The sequence below is a fragment of the Protopterus annectens genome, chromosome 2.part1 (genome assembly GCF_019279795.1).
Source record: "Protopterus annectens isolate FY-2018-M chromosome 2.part1, PAN1.0, whole genome shotgun sequence".
NCBI classification, from domain to species: Eukaryota; Metazoa; Chordata; order Ceratodontiformes; family Protopteridae; genus Protopterus; species Protopterus annectens.
This window is the reverse complement of record NC_056729.1, coordinates 177,321,705-177,345,612: the sequence shown is the minus strand read 5'-3', so window position 1 is coordinate 177,345,612 and position 23,908 is coordinate 177,321,705. Positions and strand designations below refer to the sequence as shown.

Here is a 23,908-nt window from a genome sequence, read left to right as displayed (position 1 = left end):
GTGATGAAAAACGAACTTTATGACAACAAAATGTGAGTTTTTCTTTATAATAATTTACTTATTTAAGATGTAACTTATGAAATATAAAAGTTATAATGATTTTAAATGACTTAATATGCCATAGTAAACAAATGAGATAATTTAGAAGGCATAGAAAGTAAAACTCATGCACATATGTCTTTGAAAGCTTATATGACTGCTGCACTTTAATGCATATAGATGCTTATGATTTAAAGATATGTAATGTTATAATGCATTTGCCTTGACTAACAGACAAGTATGTGCATTATTATGATTATATTTCAGAAGAAAATGTCATGTGATACATTTTAAAGCTGCAGTGCAGATATATAAGATACAGATGGCTTTCATCACAATGACTTATGTATAACTAGGGATCAATATTGCTGTGTAGTATGTTCTTTTAACTTATATATTGAGAATAATCATTTTATTTAAATGGTAAGAATAAGTATGAGAAGGAAGCTTCTAGTGCATGTAATTTAAAGTTTTAAAGCTACTAACAGTACTGCTATGGCAGAAAATGGGAATACCCTAATGCAAGTAATGTCTGAGTCATAATAGTCTGAGATAACAAATGTTATTGAATTCAAATGAGCATAAACACATAATAAGAACTTATTATTACAAATTTTTAATAAACTACCATATGGGTATTCTTTTTTTTTTTCTCTTCTCTGCTCCCACTTTCAAGATTGTTAGAATGCTATTATGATTATGAATTTATTATATAGAATAGATGTACATAGCAATATTAGTTGATTATAAATGTTTTATATGATTATATGAAGCTGTTATATAAATTGTTTAAGCCTTGCTATAATAGATAATCAAATTAAATGAGGTTAACTTTAGTTAATAATAGTATTGAATTAATTCGGTGGCAGCTGGAGTACTGCTGCTTAGGATAGGGGGATAACTTGAGTGGTATTTGCTACTCGAAGTTGGAGTTCTTAACTCCAGGCTGGATGCATTGTTTAATCCAAACAATATTTTCACCTGATTATTGTCATGTGCATATAGTTTTGACATCCACATCACATTTTATAAACTCATTGTCAATACAAACAAAAGTTAAAATTACACAAAATTCCATAAGATTTTCATTAAATACAGCTATAATTAATAGAACACCTAAAGGAGGAGACATAATAATACTTATTTTAGTAAATGTTACTCTGATTATAAGTTTTATATGTTTATAAAAGTTAAATGGTAACTTTAAAAGGAATTTCTTTAAACATTAATGGATTGAGTAACCCATGTAAAAGGGCAAGTTTAATGAGATATATTAATCTGCATACAGCCAATTTAATATTCCTTCAAGAAACACATCTCCTGAAAAAAGATATAGATAAATTAGCCACTAATAAATATACAGTCTTGGTTAGTTCAGAACACACACAGAAAAAAAGAGGAGTGGCTATCTTATGGAACAAAAATATGCCCATACCTAAAACTATTAAGTCTTATAAAGATGATAAAGGAATGTTCTGTATGGTTACAATACAGATTAATGGGAAAATATATACATTAATTAATGTATACTGGATACCAGGAATTGGCACTAATACAGTGAAACACCATCTCAATAAGATTATATAATTTTCTATAGGAGTTATTATTTTAGCAGGAGATTTTAACTGTATTCTGCATGAAAAAGATACTACTACTATAGGAAAAAGGAAAATCACATCTAATGCAAAACATTTAAAAGATTTCATTAAATTATATCATTTGAATGATATTAATAATCAGACAGATTCTAAATCATTACCATACACTTTTTTTCTAATAGACATAAAACTTATTCAAGAATAGATAGAGTCTTTATTTCTAACCAACTGGTAGCAGACTTAATTAATTCTAAGATCATTTCATGTCCTATATCAGATCATAATTCAATTGTCTTTGAATTTATGGTAAATAGTACTTATAATGTTCAGATCAAAAGAATACCAGCATACTTAACTCAACTAAAGGATTATAAAGATTATATACTTACAGAGGTGCAACATTTCTTAGACTTAAACACTACACCTGACGTCTCCATTATTCACATTTGGGATGCTCTAAAATCATATTTATATGGACAAAGTATCAGATGGTATAATAATAAAAGGAAATCTTGGGACAAGGAATTAATAGACATTCAAAACAAATTAGACTCATATAAACATAATAATAAAGAAAATATTATGGACAAAAAGTCATTGAGGAAATAAATAAATTAAATGAGAAATACAAAGAAATTTTAAGTCACAAAGTCAAAATAACATTAGAGAAATATAAATTTTTGTCTTACTCAATAAGTCCCAAATATTTACATAGACTTAAAAATAAAACAAAAAGGCTGAATAAACAAAATCACATCAAAGAAATTTTCTCTCCAAGGAAAAAGAAGAACGTCTCTAGTTTACCAGAAATATCAGATGAATTTAGAAATCACTTTCATAACATTAACCATAATAATATTAATATGGATTCTAAACACAAAATAAAGAACTTTATAATTAAAAACATGAACAAAAAACTTAATAAACAACAGACTAAATTAATAGATAAAAATATTTCATATACAGAGGTTATCACACAAATAAATAAACTTAAATCAAACAAAGCACCAGGTAATGATGGTATTATTCCAGAGATTTATAAAATTCTTCCTAAGAGTACTTACTCATTAATACATAAGGTTTTCATTTCAGCTCAAAATGAGTTATCAATTCCCCCATCCTGGCAATACACATTTATTTCACCAATTTTGAAACCCAATAAAGACCCAACCAGATGCACTTCATATAGACCTATTTCATTACTTAATGTTGACTATAAAATGTTCATGAATATATTTGCTGACAGATTAAAGACAATCATTCCAGGTATAATAGATATAGATCAGACAGGCTTTATTATAAATAGAAATACTTTTGATAACATAAGGAGAACTTTAACGCTAATTGATTATGCAAACAGAAAAAAGAAAGACTTGACACTCATTAGTCTTGATATAAGTTCAGCATTTGACTCAGTAAGTTGGGACTATTTGTTTATCTTATTGAAGTGTACAAATTTCTCTGATGCATTTGTGAATTTAATTGAACATCTATATAAAGGAGCATTGGCTTACATTAAAATAGGAACATATGTCTCACAAAAATACCCATATTAAAAGGTACAAAACAAGGGTGTCCACTTTCACCATTATTATTTACTTTAATAATGGAGCCTTGGGCTAATTTGATTAGAAACAGCAATGATATAGAAGGATTTGATATAGATGAAAATACAATATCTAAAATCCAACTTTTTGCAGATGATGTTCTAATTACATCAGCAGGAACAAATTCTTCTATGCGGTCATTATTTGACAAGATGACAGATTTCAAGAATATTTCTGGTTTGATATTTAATGAAGAAAAAACTAAAATATTACCAATATACGCACGGAAAAATGTTCTCACTAATGATTTTCTCAAATATATACCCAATTCAGGTCAAATAACTTACTTAGGCATAATATTAACTAAAGATATTAAATCCACTATACATAATAATTATAGTAACTGTCTTCATAATATACAAAATCTTTTCAATAGCTGGAATAATATGTTTTTTACCATGGAAGAAAGACTCACAATTATTAAAATGATAATATTCCCGAAGATATTATACATAATACAATCAATAATACTCTCACCTACAAAAATAATTATTAAGAAATTGAACTCACAAATGTTAAATTTCTTATGGGCACCTAATAGACCTAGGATTGCATTAAAGAAACATACTAATAGTTGGTCTCAAGGGGGCATATCATTTCCTGACTTTAATTTATATGCTATCTCTTCTATTATAAAAGTTATAACATTGCTAATAGATCAGTCATATGTTGCAAAATGGAAGGAATATTGGGAACTAATTAGCATGCACTTCACGAAAATATCATTAATACACAAAAATACTATTGTAAACAATCCCATGTTATGGTTACTAAAAGAGTTTTGTACCTCATCTATTACACCAAAATATATAGCTAGTTACCCATTAAATATTATTATTAGATATCGTAATTTTATATTCATGCATCCTAAGTATAAGGAATGGAATTTTATCTTATTTCCTATAATGTATACACAAGGTATTCTTTTATCATCCACCTCTGAAAGAATTCTTCTAGTCACAGAGAATGATTTAAAGTATTGGTATCAGTTGCTGTCTGACAATAAAGCAAAACATTTAGACTTTTTAAAGCAAGAATTTGATTTGAGAGAAACATGTTGGTTAGAGATTCAGACTTTTAGACAACATCTTATTAATAAATTTGATTTAATGTCTTTAACAGTTAAAGAATCTGTCCCAATTCTGATTGACTACTTGATATTAAATTTACAACATAGGGTTTCTGATAAAGGTAAGCTCTCACACATACATAAAATTATTAGAGATGAAACACATTACAGTTCAGATACTTACTGGAATTATTTCATTTCCATTAATGGTGAATCACCAAAACAACAAGATAAACAATATATATTGGAATCTGCTTATAAAACTACTTCTTCTATTAATTGGAGACTTTTTACCTGGAAATTTTTACATAGATCTTTCTATACACCCTTAATGATGAATAAAATAAACAATAAAGACAACATATGTAAGAGATGTAATGTAGAAATAAATGCTGATTGGGCACATATGTTTTATGACTGTATAAAACTGAAGGAATATTGGATGTTAATCAATGATTTTTTGCAGGCTCTTTTCACAGATAATTTCATAGTCTCTAAATCACTTTATATTATTTGACACTCCTGTTCCTAAATGTGTTAAAAAAGTTAAACTTCCCTTATTATGGTCTATTCTAGCAGTGGCTAGAAAAATAATAACCAGAAATTAGATTTCAGATACTCCTCCTTCATTTAATGAATTTAAAAATGTTATGATTGAAGTGTGCCATATGGAGCTAATGACAATAAAGTCAAGAACCATTAGAAAAACGTCTTACTATAATATATGGGATACTTTACAAAATTTGTTAAAACAGTCTTAGTTTCATTAGTAAGATGTTACAGTTTAATTAATTGATTTGATTTGCAGTGGATGTCTTTGTAAATACTTTGGTTGTTTTATCAAATGTTATAACTGTTTATATATTACTGCTTGTATAAGATTGCTATAATATTTATTTTGTATGTTAAAAATAATAAACTTGTTTTAAAAATAAATAAATAAATAAAAAGAAAAAGTTATTACAAGCTGGGACAGCTCAGGATTGCAGTGAAGGTTTCTTCCTGCCTCAAATACCTCTAACTAGCAAATAATTAATGTATTTTATGCCTTGTGCTGCCAGCTGGTACTCCAGTTTAAGCACACAGAATGATTAACAAAGACTTTTCAATTTCATCCAGTAGGCAAGGCAAGCCCACTGTGTCACATGTACTTCCTTGGAGATGAATAATTTGGAAACATGATGAGCTAGAAAAGTAAAAGTACATTAAGGTATTAGGACTAGATAATTTGTTCCAATACCATGCAGTTCTGCCACTCCATATGTTCCAAAGTTCATAGGCTGATTCTAGGCGATCAGCCCTAGGGCCTATACAAGCTTAGCCATAACAATTCCCTGGCTATTTCTTCCCACAATATTTACTTCCCTGGACCCCTGTCTAGCAGGGTGATTGACGTGATCCCCGGGGTGAATTTCCTATCTCCCATCCAATCATCAAGGTTCCTTTTGAAGACGGCCAAAGAGGCTCATTGCTTGACATGAATGGGCAGTCTATTCCAGAGTCTGGGGAGTCTCTGGGTCAGGAACCTACCCCTCCAGCATGTTTTGTTCATTGTGATGACAAGGTTTAGATCAGTGGAGCATGTGGCTCTGAGGGATTGGGATTTCTTTAAGTGTAGCATGTCCAACAGCTCTGGGTTTGACATGGCCTTGTATGCTAAGCAGAGATAACCTCTAAGTAGACATGTGACTGAGTATAGCTGGAGTTTTTTTAGATGGTCAGCACAGGGCATCTGCTTTAGGCCTGCGATTCTTTTAGTGAGGTATTTCTGTGGCCTTGTTGCAGATGTCTTGAGAGGTATATACCAAATGGGCCGTTTTATTCCATAATGGGTCCAATGAGGGATGAGTACAGTGGGACAATGACCTCCTTTTTTCTGGATGAAAAGTCCTGAGTGATGAGGTGTGCCAAATAGAAGGATTTCCTGACTGTTGTGGCGATGTGGTTATCAAAGGTGAGACCACTGTCCACCTGTGTCCCTAAGTCTCTTATCACACTTTCGGTGTTTAGTGTACTGCTACCTATGTGGTAATTCATGGGCACATGTTTTTCCCCAAAGAGGATAACTATACATTTTTTGGCATTGAGCTTGAGCCCATGGGTCTGGCACCAAGCATCTGTTTCTGTAAGGCCCTTTTGTAGAATATCCACATAATTTGGGGATTCAGTAATGACTCCCAGTTTGCAGTCATCTGTCGAACTTTGTTAGCCAGAGTCCCTTAGTGTTGGCCTGTACTTCAGAGAAGTAGATGCCAAACAAGAGCGGTCCTGGGACTAAACCCTGAGGTACTCCAATTGTCACTTGTCTGGAGCTGGATTCGGAGTCAGCTACTTTTACAGTATGGGTTCTGTCAGTAAGCCAGTTGGCAACCCATCGAGTGACATAGGGATTAATGCCCAGCTTAGTAAGTTTATCAATGATTCCAGACTGGGGGATGGTGTCAAAGACCTTGGCGAGGTCCAGATAGGCTGTGTGGACTGCCTTGCCCTCGTTCACAGCTCTGGATACTGATTCAAAGAAGTCAATCAGGTTCAGGAGACAAGATCGGCCATTCACAAACCCAAACTGGGTGGGGTCCACTGTTTGAAGGTTGCCAATGTCTTTGTTTGAAGGTTGCCAATGTCTTTGTTTATAAGTTCCATGATAATACGTTCCATGGCCTTGCAGATCAGGCTCGTCAGACTGAAGGGGCGGTGGATCCAAGGTGGATCCCCCCTTGTGGAGTGGGATAATTGTAGTTGTGTGCCACTCAGTGGGCAAGAAGCCTGAGGTGAGGCTATGATTAAACATGACACTTAGGTGAGGTGCCAGTTCATTTTGTAGTTCATGTAGTACACAGCCCTGGGATGTCGTCTGGTCCCATGGATGCTGTATTCTTAGCTTTGGAGAGTGCGGGTTTTACCTATATGGCAGTTATTACTGGAATTTGGCAATCGTTTGGTATTGAGATGTGCCCATTAGGGGGTGAGAGGGGGTAAAGTAGACAATGAATCGATCTGCCAGGATACTGGCAATATCCTTGGGATCAGTATATCTAATAGCATTCTGTTGCAGCTCATGAGCATTGCAATTTAGATTCTTGACATAGCTATAGAATGCCTTGTGGTTGTCTTCGGAATCTTTGGAAATTTTATTTTTTAACTAGCTTTGGAGGATTTTATGAGGGATCTCAGCTTCTTACTGAGGCTGGTAAGGAAGTTTTTTGCATCCTGGGATTTTCATCTTTTCTGCAACAGTTTCTTCCTTTTGTTGTAAGGTTTGTTTATGGCAGGGGACCACCAGATTGGCTTTCTTTTTTTTTGGAGGACAGCGTCTTGGCTCTATTTGGGATGGCACAATTCATGCATGAGGGGATGTGCTCACACAGTGCCTTAGTGTAGGATTCAGCAGTCAAACGTTCAGTTCCCTTCTGCATGGGTGTGATGAAGTTTGTCACTTCTGACTTGAGTAGCATGAAGTTGGCTTTGGAGAAGTTTTTTTACAGAGGTTTCCTTACTGGAGGGGGGATGTGGACCAACGAGGGGGTGACCATAGGTGTGGAGCATTGATTTCCCATGTTTGTAATGACCAGGTCTAGGATATTCGAACCCCTGGTGGGACTATGGATTAGTTGATCCAGGGCATTGGAATTTATGAATTCCAAGAACCACTGAGCAAAGGTGTTGGTACATGAGTGGTTTCCCCAGTTAATGGCAGGGTAGTTGAAATCACCCAGTATTAGGATGTTTGGTTGTATCTTAATATTTTCCAGTATGTTTAGAAAGGTGCAGTGAGAATCTTGGGGCATGGTGGGGGATCTGTAGCAAGCTACAATTTGGATTGCAGTCTTACATAGTGTTAGTTGCACCTGGAGAATTTCAGATGCACTGTGTTGGGCAACTAGCCTGGTGGTGTGAATATCCTTGGTGAATATGGACACTCCTCCACCTTTAGTGTTTTGGTCCTGGTTTAGTGGCCGAAAAGTGTGGTAAGAGTTGTAGCCGGGTACTGCAGGGGTGCTCTCTGGAGCCTTGAACCAGGTCTCAGTTACTGCACAGATATCAATTTTCTCCATTTTTAGGAGTGCCTTGAGAGAGTGCATTTTGAGGTTTAGACTTCTAGCATTGAGTAGCATTACCTTCAGATTTTGCATGCTTGTACCTGTTATGGTGGTGGTTTTGTCCTTTGACTTTGCTAAAAAAGGCACTACAGGGGTAGCAACAGCTTTAGCCAGTAATCTGAATCCCAGGGGCGACAGGTGCAGACCATCTCCGGCAAAGCATCGTGGTCTGTTGATTATGTCATCCCAGGCAGACAGATACTAGATCCCCTTTGAATGACACCAGAAACTTAGCCAACTTTTGAAGTCAATCATTTTGTCCTTATACTGTGGTATCATTCTGGGCGAAGGCATGATGCTACTCAGGGCTAGGGTCACACCTGCCTGGGCCACATGATCCGAGAGCTCTTCCATGTCTCTTTTCATGCAGTCCAGGGAGGTACGTCTCAAGTCATTCACTCCAATATGGACAATGAAAGAGTCATATTTCTACTTGTTGTGGAGTGACTTGAGTGCATGCATTATGTGGCACATCCTGGCACCCGACTGGCAGTTGACTGTAATTTTCTCCTTGTTCAGCCTGGTGAGTGGGACATCAGTGTGCCTGACTATAGAGTCACCTATGACTAAAGTGTTGGGTACATTGTCTTGCCTTAGGGGCTGTTGTTGGGTGGCACACTGGTGTTGTGAGCTATGTGACACTTTGGTTGTGACTGGTGTTTGTTTGCATTTCAGCTTCGGAGGTTTTTGCTGCTTGGGCAGGCTACTGTTAACGGCATCCGCATATGAGGGTTTAGTGTTGCTATGTGAGGGTGTTGGTGGTGTGGGTTTTGAAGATCTATGTGTTGCTTGAGGAGTAGTGTGAGTGTTAACCTTCTCCTCTTGACTATCTAGCACAATCTTGGGTGGAGAGAGCTTGCTTCCAGTTTGGCTATGCAAGTGCATCTCTTGCAGGTTGTAGTGTTGGGTGGTAGGAGGAGAGGGTTGTCTGTGTACATGAGGCAATTGCTGCATTGCTCCCAGTGGCAGCCTAACTGCACATAGTCTGAACACCAACATATAAGGAGGGGAGACTTCTGTTTCATGGCTGAGGATGGATTACAACCAGTCTGTACAATGTTGATCTTCTGATTCCAACCAAACCTCGCCAGCTTAAGGAAGGGAATGCCAGGAAAACTGGAAAGCATCTCTGTGAATAACAGTGAATCTTTTAGTTGTTCAGGCAACCTCATTTACTATATCTTCAGTAGGATGCACTTGCAAAGGACAAAACAGTTATTGTGTAAACATGGCAGTGAAATTTCTTACTTGGTAAAAGAAAGACAAAACCAATATACCCAGCCCCAATACCAAGCAAATCGCACATCAAGTTAATTTCCAGAAGGCAAGCAGCTTCCAAAAGCAATTTATCTAAACAGTAATAGCGACAAGTGAAAAACAGATTTAGACTTTGCGCAAACTAAATCTAGTTCATGGGAAAACTATTGCTTAGTTGGTTGTGCCACATACCTTACAGAAATGTGTTCTATGCAGTTAAAATGAAAGTTAAAAGGCAAGAGACAACATGCCATTTTTGATAGAATGCACTGCTGAAAACACAGGAATATGTGTAACCAATTTACAACAGGATAGCAGTGTAGAGGCAACTCCGAAGTTAAGCTCTCTGCCTCACAATACCACAATTCAAGTCTGTCCTCTGGTCTTTGCCTTTGTAGACATTTGGATGTATTCTCCATGGAAGCATGTTTCTTTTTTCTTCCAGGTATTCCAGCCACACCCCCCCAAAAAAAGTGTTGATGGCTACAGGTGAAAAGGGTCTGAGAAAAGACCGGCTTACTTATCCAGTTAGTAAAATGAAAGAGATGACTTGATAGAAAAAGGCCTCTTTCTAAATCACAATAAAAATATTAATGAATATGTGATCTAAACTGTGTGGTTTGCACTGATGGCATGCAAAATATGATTACAGCAAGATACTGATTTTGTATGATGGGAGATAAAGGCATCTTTAAATAGCAATATACCTCAACTCTAAAAATGACAAGAAATGACTAATCTGTCATTGTTTTCATATAAATCAGTTCTGAGAGTCTTCAGGGTGCTGTAAAGCTGTATGTCAACAATATGACTAAAAGTGAAATCAGCTTTTCATACTTGTTACTCTTGATAACAAAGACATACATTTTAAGAATGAAGACAAATCCTCCGAAAAGGACAACCTTTTGTATTTAAAACAAATGTCACCATGCCTTCTTAGCATTTGATGTATGAAACAAAACTTTTACTGTAATAAAAATATATCTATAGCCATAGCCTGTCTGCTACACAGAGGCAGCACAAGTCCTACACCTGTAATCACTGAAAGATGTATTCTTAATTTAAACAACAGATAAACTGCACAATTTGAATCTGCTAACACTGAGGAATAGATATGCTGTTTGCAGAAATATGATTGGTCCCTGCTGTATGTTGTCTTGGCTTAGTCACAACCATGAATGCAAGCAGGCTGAAGCTGAGTGGAAATAGCTGTTTATTATATTTATTTATTGACATTTGTTGACCAGGAAAGTCCATTGGGCTTGGGACCCATTCTCAGTGGAGGCTGGGGAGAAAAGCTCCAAATTACATGAAAATCATTACATGAATAAGGAAACAATTACTTATGAAACAAGTTAGATAAAATGTTATGGTACAGAGCTACTAACCAAGTTCTCCATTCTCGATTACTTCAAATGTACACCATATCTCATTCTTTTCAGGCACAATATTCTTTGTTTCTAGCACGCAAGTGGCCATCTCCTCTGCACTCATTGCAGGTGATACCTACAAAACATAATTAAATTAAATACAATAATTTCATTCTAAAATAGAAAGCTACTTATGGAAAAAATACTTAATCCTATTATTGCTAAACAAAGGGTATAGTACAGGTGACTTAGAAACTAAAATTATATGAAATGTTGAACCGATATTGTGAACCTTAGACAAGGCAGAAAAAACAGCATGCATGCAGAATATGAATCGAGTTCACAATACAGATTCTGTTAGCTCCCATCTTATTAAGATAAACAAAATGCTTACATCGTTATATAAAACATATGCCACCAAATATAAGCTACATAACAAATAAAAACTGCACCCCATTTGTCAAAGTATAAAGCTCAATCATAAAACACCAATGAGCACCATACAGCAGAGCTCTGAATACACTTCTTGGAACAAATGCTGAATTTAATGTTTTAACAATGACAAGAAAAATCAAACTGGGAAGTCTAAGTGTCAGAACAGATCAGAATTAAAAGGACATCTTGGAAAAAAGGAAACATCCTTAGTCTTAGTCTCTAAAGTATGCAACTTTGGTCCACAAGGGTCATGCCCCTTATTTGACTGGCTCATCCACACTTCAAAACTTGCACAAGAAAACCTGAGATGAGTCCAAAATCTCTTAAAGACTTCATTGTTGCAAGGTACATCTGCTTAACCTAATCAATCCAGTTTTTAGTTAAACATTTATGTAGCCTAGATGCATGGTTTAGTCCCCTTAACTGTTCAGTATATGTAGCCATTTTTAGTTTTATTTATTTATTTACTTCAGTTTGCTAACCAGGAAAGTCCATTGGGCCAAGGTAGCCTGCTTTCAATGGAGGCCCAAGGAGAAAAGCTCCAGACAGAAAGACAATATAAAATATGTTAGTACAGCATATAGAGCAACAATGTAACATTCAATATACAGAAAGACAATATAAAATATATTAGTACAGCATATAGAGCAACAATGTAACATTCAATATACAGAAAGACAATATTATAAAAACATTGAAATATATGAGCTAAGTCAACCACTTGTAAGATATTTACAAAAATAACAAATTCATGTTCATTTAGTACAACATAATTTTAGACAAAGGAATTTAAGCAGTGGCAGAGATTGTGAGTAGGATAAAGTAGAAACAGTTACCAGGATTCAGGTAGGATGGGTACAAGAGCACCCCCAGAGAGAGGAGAGGTGAGAGTGGAGTAAGGTTTTAAAGGAAGACAGATTCTGGGTAGTTCTGATGTGAGGGGGAAGAAAGTTTCATAATCTAGCAAGGGAGAATGATAGTAGTAGTTGCCCTGGTGTGTGTAAAGGCTTGTAAAGTTCCAAGAGGTTCTGATTTGTGGATCTAAGTGTTCTGTGTGGCTGGTGAAGTTTTAAGGAAGAGGACAGTGATGGACAGTTAGAAGGTTTAAAAATGAGCTTGTGTGCTGTTATTAGTTGAATGAAATTTAGGTAGCCTGGGAGTTCCAACCAGTTTAGAGCATGGAGGGAGTTACAATGATGAGTGGAGGATTTGGATCTTGTGGCAAATTTGGAAATTTTATTACAGCACAAGGAAAGTTTTGATTTCAGGGTTGATTGGAGATTAGTGGGTAGTGGAGCTCCATACAAAAGGGAGGGTAGGAGGTAGATAGAAGTTGTCTAGAAGACAGAGAAAGGTAGCAACTGTGTCGATAAAGCATTCTAAGTTTTTGATGAGTTTTTTTATATTGGTTTGTAGGTGGATGTCAAACTTTAGTGGGTCATCGATAAGGACGCCCAAAAGTTTTGTATAGGGAATTATTTCAATAGATGTTTTGTTTAGACTGAGTATAGAGAAGGATGCTATGTCAACAGCAGTATGTCTAGAAGGGGTAAAGATAATTATTTTGGATTTGGAGGCATCAAGGGCTAGATGGCTGTCAAGCATCCAGGACTCAGTGGAGGAGAAGGCCCCTTGAGTAAGGTTTATTAATATGGGTAGAGCTTTGGCAAGCAGATGACAGTAGAGCCGTCTGCGTATTATACGAGTTTAGCATTGGGGATCTTTTGGTGGAAATCATTGATAAAAACATTAAATAGTGAGGGACCCAATATAGAGCCTTGAGGAACACCTGTTGGGGTGTGAAGGAAAGACGAAGTACAGTAGTTCCATTTTACAGCATGTTCCCTGGCTGAAAGATAGCTGGTGAACCATATGATAGAAGAAGATTAGAGGTTAAGATGAGAGAGTTTAGAAAGGAGGAGCTCATGGGAGACAGTTTCGAAAGCCTTGGATAAGTTGAGGAAGAGGGAAGAAACTATGTTACCAGAGTCTTGAGCAGAGCTGATGATTTCGAGGAAGGAAAGGAGGGCAGTGGTGGTGCTATGTCCTGGTCTAAACCCATGTTGGGTAGGAGTCAGTAGTTGGTTGTCCAGTAGGTAGGGTAATAGTTACAGGTGAATTTTTTGAGTATCTTAGAGATAGGGGATAGGATATCAATAGGGCAAAAGTTGGAGATTGAACAGTTGTTACCTCCTTTGTGGAGGGGGATGATGAAGGCCTTTTTTGAAAGGTGTGGTACGTAGGACTCCTGGATGGAGCAATTGATTAGGATGCTGATGGGAAGGGCTATGCCATCAGGGTTAGTTTGAGAAAGGTGGATGGAATGTCATCTGGGGCATTAGAACAAGGTTTTAACTTTAGTAGGAGCTTTTTATAGTGTGGGTAGGAATGGATTTGAGAGTAAATGGGGAGGACTCAGTAATTGGAGGTTGAATTTTTGGTTTCGGTTATGTTGGGAGGGATATTGTTAGGGAAAGAGGAGGTGAGTTTGCCTATAGAGTCAATGAAAAATGAGTTGAATTGGGTAGCTAGGTGGAGGTCAGGTGCGTCTGGGTCAGGGCAAGAGTTCTCTTTTTTACCTGGGGATAGTATTGTTGCAATGCTACTCCAAAACATTTTGGGGATGGTTTTATGAATATTTTGAAGTTTAAGATAGTAGGACTTACTGTCAGTGGCTATTTGTTTTTTTACTTGATTTTGTAGTTGCTTGTATTCGGCAAGAGAGTTGGGAGTTTTGCATTTTTGGTAGCATTTCCAGGTTTTGTCTCGGTGATGCATAAGTAGTTATGTGTCTTTGGTTAGCCAGGGGGCTGTTTTGGATCTGAATCTTTTGGTTCTACAGAGGGCAAAGTGGTTAAGTATATCAGTGAAAATTCTATTGAAAAGTGAGACAGTTGTTTTATTTAATCCACAAACGTATACACACGTCTTTCTCAAAATAGCACTACTGCTGTTTTACTGCTAAAGGCTGGGGATCTGTAACTACTACTCTGTAAACTGATTGCCATTCATGACTTGTATTGTCTTTAAGTGTTCTCTGCCTGACTATTGCAGATGTCTGTTTGCATTTGCTTTTGAAATGTAGTTTTTCATTTAAGGTTTGGTTACTTTGATTTTTTTATCTTTTTCTTATATTGCATTTGTTTTGTTTTAAGACTGTTTGTTCTTTTGGAGTTTTAAGAGGTCCTGGCTAGCATCAGTTAGAAAAGTTAAAAAAGAATTCCTTTGCAGACAGTGAATAACATCTAGCTAATTAGTGAGAGGAGCTGAGAAATAGCATTCCTCATTTAACTAGCAATATTTGGAGGCATCTTTATTTAGCTGGAGTGCTTGTTTGACTTGCTTGCTGTTCTCTGCCTGACTATTGCTGATCTATGTCTGCATCTGATTTTTCCCATCCACTCACCCAGCTGTTGTTGTACTTTTAAATTTAAACTTAGTGGCTTTTGATTTGCCCACCCCTACTGTAAGTCTGATTTTGGACATGCCTCCCAGTCCCATCTCATCAACTCATTCTACTGAATACGGAGAGATCAGGTGCGAAGGCTCTTAAACTTGAATTATCTTTGATTTCTCCCTTCCCACTTACTTAAATATGCAATTATTCAGCTGCTTTTATTGTATCTGTGTTTCTTCCTACTTTATTTTGCCTTGTACTGCTTGTTCTTACCATTTTCAGTTGCATTTATTCTGCTGCATTAATTACTGGCTGTTAGTAGCCTGTTTACATTGTAACTGTTATTCTAAGCATCTTAGTTTTGATTTAAGCACTTGAGCTTCAAACCAGTTATCTTACATAAGGAAGACTTGTGGTCTACACCCTTGTGGCAGGAGAGATAGCTTACATCCTTCTAAGTTGTGAATTGCTGGTTGAAGGCTCATTGCGTCTGTTATTCTAAAAGTGTCTTAGTTCTGGTCTAAGTGCTTGGTCTTCAAGCCAGTTATTTTACATTAAGAAGGTGTGTGGTCTACACTCTTATGGGAGGAGAGGGTAGCCTTCACCCTTCTTAGCTGGGAATTGCTGGTGAAGGCTTATTGTGCTAGTTATTCTAAGTATCTTTGTTCTGGTATGTGGTCTGCACGCTTGCGGCATTACTGACTATATAGACATTTTCTAACTACTAGAGCACCTAGTTTGCTCATAGCTGAGCGTACCTCATCAAGTTGCTTGTCTGATTGACTTGTTCAATATTTAATTTTCTTCACCCCTCCCTAGTAAATCAGTGGTCATGGCTATGCACTTCCCGACATTCTCTAAGGCTATTCTGGTTGAGATGGGTATTCTAAGGCATTGAAACAATTGCCTTGTGTACACTGATAACCCACTTATTCTTAATAAAACAGACAGTGTATGTTAGAGGTGTAAATAAACTTTAATGTTGGAGGCAAAACTCTCTCATACAAGCAAAACTAATCCTATAAATTCTGTCATTGACATGTGACTCATGCCTACTGCACAGGGTAAAGACCCTACACATAAAACTACTTATGCTGAGGCACTAAGAAGATACCTTCCTAAAACACTAAGACATCCTGCACAGAATAAACAAAGAAAGGGTCCTCAGCCATCACATAAACACTGTTAAAACACCAACCACTGCTACACATAGTAACATTGTATCCAATGCCTCCACTGCCAAACCCTTAAGGCAAACTGGCACTCAGCCAAATCTCCTGGTCATCAGTGATTCTATAATGAGGTACACCGATCTTCCCATCACCAGACTTGGTAAGGAGAGTCATGGTTAGTTGCCTGTCCGGGGCTAGGATCTGACAAGTCACACAGGTACTCAGGTCATTGAACAACAGATACCAGTATGACTCCATCATAGTCCACATGTGTGTTAATGACCTGAGACATACCTCCCTTGACTATATGAAGTGAGACATGATCGAGCTCAATGATCATTTGTCTCAGGCAGGTATGAGCCTAGCACTAAGCAGCATACTACCTTCTCCAAGGATGATGTCATGTTACCAACATAAAATTATTGATTTTTAACAACTGGCTTAGCTTCTAGTGTCATTCCAGGGGGATACAATGTTTGGCAGCCTTTGAGGACATGGTTGACAGACCAAGGTGCTTTGCCAGAGATGGTCTGCACTTATCCACTGTAGGGTTTCAGATATGGCAAAGACCTTTTCAACCCCCATATTACCTTATTTAGGCAATGCCAAATTGATAAACCTATCACCTTAACTACACCTATGAAGAAATATCTGAAGATGGTACTGCTTAATGCTAGAAGTCTTAACAAGAAACTTCACTCCCTCCAAGCTCTCCTCCCCTTGGACAATGCACACATCTGTGTAGTAACCGAGACATTATTTAAAGTCACTGAGAGTACCCTAGCAATGCAAGGTTGGAATGCCTTTCACACCTCCAAATCAGCTACTTCACAGGAGGAGTGTCAATCTGTATTAAATCTAATCTCACATCCATACTAGTTAAAGTGTATAACCCACTGGAACACATACATGTGCAATTCACCATAAGCAGAGTGCTGTATCATATCATTGTAACATACAGGTAGGTTCCCCTCCATGTCACAGGAAACCTATATTACCTATCTCAGTATACTAGAGTCCCTCACTGTTCAACCCAATACAATATTCAGGGAGGATTTTGACTACCCCTCTGTAGACTGGGAATCCAACACCACTTCTAATGCACAAGCGCAGTGATTCCTAAACGTTCTTAATACCAGCATCCCAAAACAGTTGATCCATTCTCCTACCAGGGGTACAAATGCCCTTGACCTTGTACTCACTAGCATGGGAGGTCAGTGTTCCTCACCCAATGTAATAACTTCGATCACCATATCTAACCATAAGGCAGTATTACTTGAAATAAAAATTAAATCCTGGGATCCAGCAAAACCAAAAATGTTTAGGAACTATTTCAAGACTAACTTCTCTCTAGTAAGCAACACCTTGCCTAAATTCCAAGCACCTCCAAAACTAGTAAATATCACAGAATACACTGAGCTATTTACAAAATCACTGTACATCCATACTGATAGCTGTATAGACTGAGCTTTGTCCACTCAAAATAAGAACAAGACAAACTCAAAACACAAGCCATCACAATATCAACTGGTTATATAACAAAAGAAAAAAAATCGTGGTCAAGTGTAGGAGGAGTGAGGATATTAGATAATGCATCTGTGCTAGCATGACTGGCTGACATTTTGTAAATAACTGTAAATTACCCTGTGTTACATAGGCCACTATGACTAGCTATAATTTTGTAAATAAATTTAAGTCTTTTGATTGTCACTCTGATTTATATGGGATGTTTTGAGTGTCAAGCAGTGTTCTTCTCACTGACCAAATATGCATGTTTTTTTTTTAAAGAGAATTCTGAATGTATGCTATGCCAGAGGCAGCTGAACTAGATGTGACATCATTGTGTGCCAGAGCTGGCAGAATAGAATCTTCACTGCAGCTGTTTGTTTATTTTTCAAAGTCTGATATGAGAGAGTATAATTCTCATAGAAGCTTCCTGTTGCTTTTAAAAATCTGCATTAAAAGCAGGTTCTGAGTCAGCTGTTTAGCAGTAGTAGTTGTTTCCATAGTAGTTGTTACAGTCGCTGAGGACAGACAACAGCCTGGAGTGTGGACATAATTCATCATCTTGCCTTGTAGAAGTAAGCTTGTAATTTGGGAAAAGAAACACAGCAGGTAATCTTGCCTTGCTGAATTATTTAGATTAGACAGGGTCATAGAACTACAGCTAGTTTGTTAGAGGTTTTCTAAAATCAATGCAATATCTATCCTACAGTATTATTTTCTTATTTCCTGTGGGTGAAACTCTGGTGTTTATTGGGATCAGTTATTCAGTGTTTACATGTATTAAATCCTTTTATTTAATATGAAATATTTACTACCTCTAATTATGGCTGCGTATTTAGTGAATACTTTTTTATAACTTGAGAGTGTTTATGCCTAATGTGATATCATAAGGGCCACTCCAAAAAGGCTTACTGCTTGGGTTACATGCTACCATTTGTATCAATATTGATTTTACCCAATATAACCAAACACCTCTTTTGAAGGGTACTGTGGTATTGGACTGGTGGCAGCCATTACCTTGTAATTTGGACAAAGAAACACAGCAGATAAATCTGTGTCAGTCTTTCCAAGAGGGTGAGTATGTGTGAATATTAGACATTTAAGAGTGAGTGTGTCAGATACATAGAACTGAGACACAGTGTTCTGCAGTGGTTAGTGTGGAGACTCATTTTGGGACCTGGAGTTAAGCATATAGTCTAGTCCCAGGTTTTGGAACCTGTTCTCAGTGTACTCTTAGGGGAAATTGTGTATTTGTATCCCTGATTTTAGTGACTCTTTAGTTATTGCCCCAAGGTAAAGAAGGCTCATCACAGGAGGAACAAAGCTATACATACCAAAAGCCCCCTGACCAATCTAAACAGGCAGATAAGAGGGTTAATTAATACTTTAAAGGCTAAATTTGAAGAAAAAAATAGCTTCTCAGGCAAAGGACAACCACAAAGTTTTCTACAGGCATGGCCCTAACCTAAGAGGAAATACACACCAATGTGTAGCTCAAATTTCTCCCCCCAGATAGTCCAAAGGAAATGCCATGTAACACAATCCTCCCCAACCATTACTAGAGAACACATCATTAATGCACTTTCCAAGGCCAAAAGCACTACACCAATGGGGTACAATAACATTCTAGGATGTTTAAAAAATAGCATGAAACATGACCTCTCTGGTCCACTTGAATCGCTTTTCAACTGGAGCCTTCAGTCAAGTTTGCACCCAAGGAATGTAAGATGGCTACAGTCATTCCCCTGCACAAATGAGGACCAACCACTTATCCAGGTAACTACAGGCCCATAAGTCTTACTAGTTTCATATGTAAGGCCATAATAAGAATCATCATGGACATGATAAATGAGGACCTGGATAACCTGCAAATGCTAGATCCATCACAGTTCAGCTGTGTTACAGGAAGGTCATGCCTATTAAATCCGGTGGACTTTTTTGAGAGGGTCACCAAAGTACTGGATGAAGGTAAGACTGTGCACACAGCTTACCTCAACCTAGCTAAGGCTTTGATACAATACCCCACTCGAGCATTATAGACAAGCTCACTAATTTAATTTTATCACCACCTAGATGGCCAAATGGCTCACTGATAGAACCCAAGAGGTCAACATAGGTGAGGCTTCCTCCACCAAGAGGCCAGTCAGTAGAGACGTCCCCCAAGGCTCAGTATTGGGCCAGCTCCTTTTTTGAATCTATGTCTCTGAAATGGAAGCAAATGCTGAAGGTTTATGGCTGACTAAGTTTGTAGATGACTGTAAGCAGGGGATTATCATCAACTCCCCTGCAGACACTAGCATTTTTCAAGAAGGTCTATTTCTGACTAACAAATGGTGCCAAAGCCATGGTCCTAAACTCAATGCTAAGAAATGCATAATTGTATCCTTTGGGAAAGCAGCCCTCTCAGTTAATTACCTTGTTGATAATACACCCATAAGAGTCAATCCAGTGGTCAGGGACTTGGGTATGCATGTAGACAGTAGCCTTACCTTCAACCACCACATGGCCACAGTGGTGAGGAAATCCTTTTATGTTGCACAACTTATACATAAGGGCATGGCATCTAGGTCCAAAGAGGTAATTATCCTACTGCACTCTGCCCTTATCAGACCAGTCATAGAGTACAATGCTTCCTTTGGCATTTACTTGACCAGGCATATGCAGCATCTAAAGCAACCTCAAAGGTTCCTTACAAAACAAATACAAGGTGTAACAAATCTGTTTTATGCAGAGCACCTTAAAGCCCTTACCCTCTACTCAGTCTCCAATTGACTACTGAGGGGTGATCTGTGCCTGGCTTACAAGGCATCCACAAACCCCACACTTATGAGTCTCCTACATATTCGCAAGTCAAAACGTATGAGAAATGCAAGGTCTAGGGACTTGAATTTTGTTTGTGAAGCTGAGTTTTTTTATTACCCACTTTAAGCACAACCTAAACAAGGGGGTGGGGATTTTACTCCAGACCTGGCACCCATGCCCCTTAAGAACAGAGATAGCTTATAAATGCCTGGCCCTCAATGTCCTATTTGGATGCAGGACATCATTACTCTTTCAGGAAAACTTGGTTAGGCTTAGAAAGGCCCCTTGGATCATTAGCCTGGTAACAATTTATGAAAATATGAAAAGGGCCGAGAAACGATAACACACACATATGTTGACCTACCTGGTACATGAAAAAAACATCAATACTCTTGAAACTATACTGTCAGTCCAGTAAGAAAAACTTCAGCCTGCTTACTGGATTTATGATCTGGAAAGCAGTTAGTATTCTTTCCTTGACTCCATAACTACCCAGTAACACTGATTGTGCACAGACATGTGACCACTAATGCAAAAACTCTCGTACTGCATTTGCTTCCCATCCAAGAAAAGAGAAATTAACATACAAATTAAGGAATAAGATTACTGTGTAGGACAGTTTGTTCTACACCATCTCTTTCATGTACTGCAGATCCCTATTAACTATTTAAGTTCTACTCCACCCCAATTTACTAACAAGTCTGCAAACAAGTGCACAACACTGGCTGACAAGTGTAAGTCATTATAACAAACTTTTTTAAATTATTTTTTCATACAAAAAAACTGAACTGGTTTTTAAAACTTCCACAGAATATTTGGTACAAAATGTACATCTGAATGAATCTCTTCTATACTGGTATGAACCTCGGCATACCTCTCAATTGTCCAGATTTCTGAGAACGTCCAGATTTTCCACTCTTATTTTTGGTCTGTTCGTCATAAAATTTGTGGTTGTCTGGCAAATCACTGAGAATTGAAGTCACTAAATAAATCTAAATAATGACAGACATTTGAGTTTCAGACTTCATATTCTTCAGAAAAATATACAATAAAGCAAAAAATGTTATTCTAACATCTTTCTAATGTAATAGGAGCAGTATATTTAAAATCTGTCCCTATTTTTGGGTTTTTGTCCTATTATTATTTCTGGATTTGTCCAGATTTCTTGTGCTGAGAGGTTGAGCGGTATGACCCTTGCTTTTGGAACTGTGCACCGTACAGTTTCAGACTGATGAGATATGAGGATGTTACTGCTATTTTAAGGGCTTTGATGTTATTGAGTTAGCAACATATCATCTATATGGAGTAAGTGTAAGACAGTACCCGTATGGTTCTACTTCCAGTTTACTTGCATGCACCTTGCACATTATCTTTCATTTGACTTTTGATAGCTCGCTTTATTCCATAACACTATTACTTCTGAATGCTCCTTTCTCTTCTTATTGATAATATTTCTTTTTAAATAACTTCACTGACAGTCTTAATTCTTTGTCCTCTCCATTTCTTCATTTTCTTTTTAATGCAGATCATGCCCTTTACTTGACTGCCTTGTCCACACCTAAAAAACCTGCACTAGGAAACCTGGGGTTGAGACCAAATACTTCCTAAATATTTCATTGTTACAAAGCACATCTGCTTAAGCTAATATCTGTAGTTAGCAGTTAAACATTATGTGGTCAAGATGTGTGCTTGATAGTCCTTGTAGCGGTTCAGTATATATAGCCATTTTCACTGTTTTTTTATTAAACCACAAATGTATACACACTTCTTTCTCACTTAAAATAGCACTACTCTCATGTTACTGTTGAAGACTTGGATCTGTAACTACTGCTCTGTAAACTGATTGCCATCCATAACCTGTATTGTCTTAAAGTGCCAAAAGGACAGAGAAACAGCAACACACACAGGTGCTGACCTACTCGGTGCATAAAAGAACATTAATACTCTCAAAACTACTTTCTCCATCAAGTAAGAAAAAACTCAGCATGCTTACTGGATTTATGCTATGGACAGCAGTCCATATTCATTTCTGGATTCTGTAACTCCCCATCACACTACACATGCAAAGGCTGATGTGGTCTGCTTTGCCCCATTCCCACCAACAATTCCGCAGCCACTCTCCAAGCCTGCAATTTATTCTCACCTCTCTCCTCTTAAAAATCCGTGCCCCTTAAACAGACACATGTCATTATTAAACTGCCTCTACCTGTTCTTCTTAGTATAGCTCTTTACCAAGTCTCCTTACTTCCTCTTACTACCACCTACGGTTATATTTCTCTTCTGTCTTCCTTCTCATCACAACTCCCCACCAGACCAGCTTTGCAACCAACCCTCTCTCCACCAGGTCACCTTTACACCCATCACTATCCCCACCAGGCCAGTTTTGCACCCACCCCTCTCTACACCAGGCCTACTTTACAGCCATTGCTCTCCCCAGCAGACCAGCATTATAATGATCCCTCTCCCCAAACTTCCTTTCGTAATGTCCATTATATCAACAACAGAATTAACCAGGGTAATGCTTTCACCCTATACCATAATTTGGTGATTTTTACAATAACTAAATCTTGGCTCATACATGTTAGTCCAAACTTCCAATACCTCCTATTATCTTAAACAATATCCTCTAGGATTCCAGACCTTGAAAAAACTCCTGGTGGGGAAAAAGTAATTCTCCACAAAAACAATCCCAACACCATCATCTTTACCCAAGCTAAAACTGAGTCCCACTCAAGCCTAAACTAGATTCTTTAAAAATTTCCATTATTAAATAAACAAATATTTACCTAGCCACCACCTACTTCCGACCCCCATCCTCACTAATAAAATTTACTACCTTCATCTCTAACCATCTTGCCTTCATCACCAAAACAAATGAATGTGTCATTCTCTGAGACTTAAATCTCAAATTCTAAGATCTATGCTCCTCAGATACCTCTCACTTTCTGGCTGACCATGACCTTCTATAACTAATCACACAAACCATGAGGACTAACTACAGATCTAATAGTCACTTTGCTCTTAACTTTATCATCACTGTTATGCCCAGCTCTATCTCCAACATCCCCATTCTCTGACAACCATTGTCCCACCACTTTTCATCACCAGAAAATCTACAACACTCATAACTATCCTCAAATTCTTCAGACCTCAATCTACTGACAGTATATCTAATTCAAAAATATCTCTCATCAGTCTCGTAGCATCATTCTCTCTCCAAAAATGACCCAAGCATTAACTCTACCACCCTGACCACAATGCTCCTTTACCTATATGACCAGTTCTCAGAAGTAAAAAGGTTATTATAGCCCAAGTACCAAAATAGATAACCAAAGAAGTAAAACAACTATTAAAACCGTGGGATGAAGTTTGTCACAAGTGAAAGTCTAATTCATCCTCCAACAACTGAACCCACCACAGTACCCCCAGAATATTAATTAAACAACCCATCCCAATGCGCAAGTCACACCTACACAAAACCAAGCAAACCCAACTCTTATATTCTCCAAAGCAATTCCGGAAATAAATTAATCTAATTATAGATCAAAAGACCCCA

General features: G+C 37.3%; 1 protein-coding gene across 1 annotated transcript in view; it reads right to left on the bottom strand.

Moving 5' to 3' along the window:
- Positions 1 to 23,908, bottom strand: part of ARAP2 (ArfGAP with RhoGAP domain, ankyrin repeat and PH domain 2) — a 2,678,178-nt gene that overhangs the window by 671,043 nt on the left and 1,983,227 nt on the right. The window contains exon 26 of the mRNA XM_044062089.1: positions 11,059 to 11,176. Coding sequence (XP_043918024.1) covers positions 11,059 to 11,176 — 118 coding nt within the window. The remainder of the gene's footprint in view (positions 1 to 11,058; positions 11,177 to 23,908) is intronic.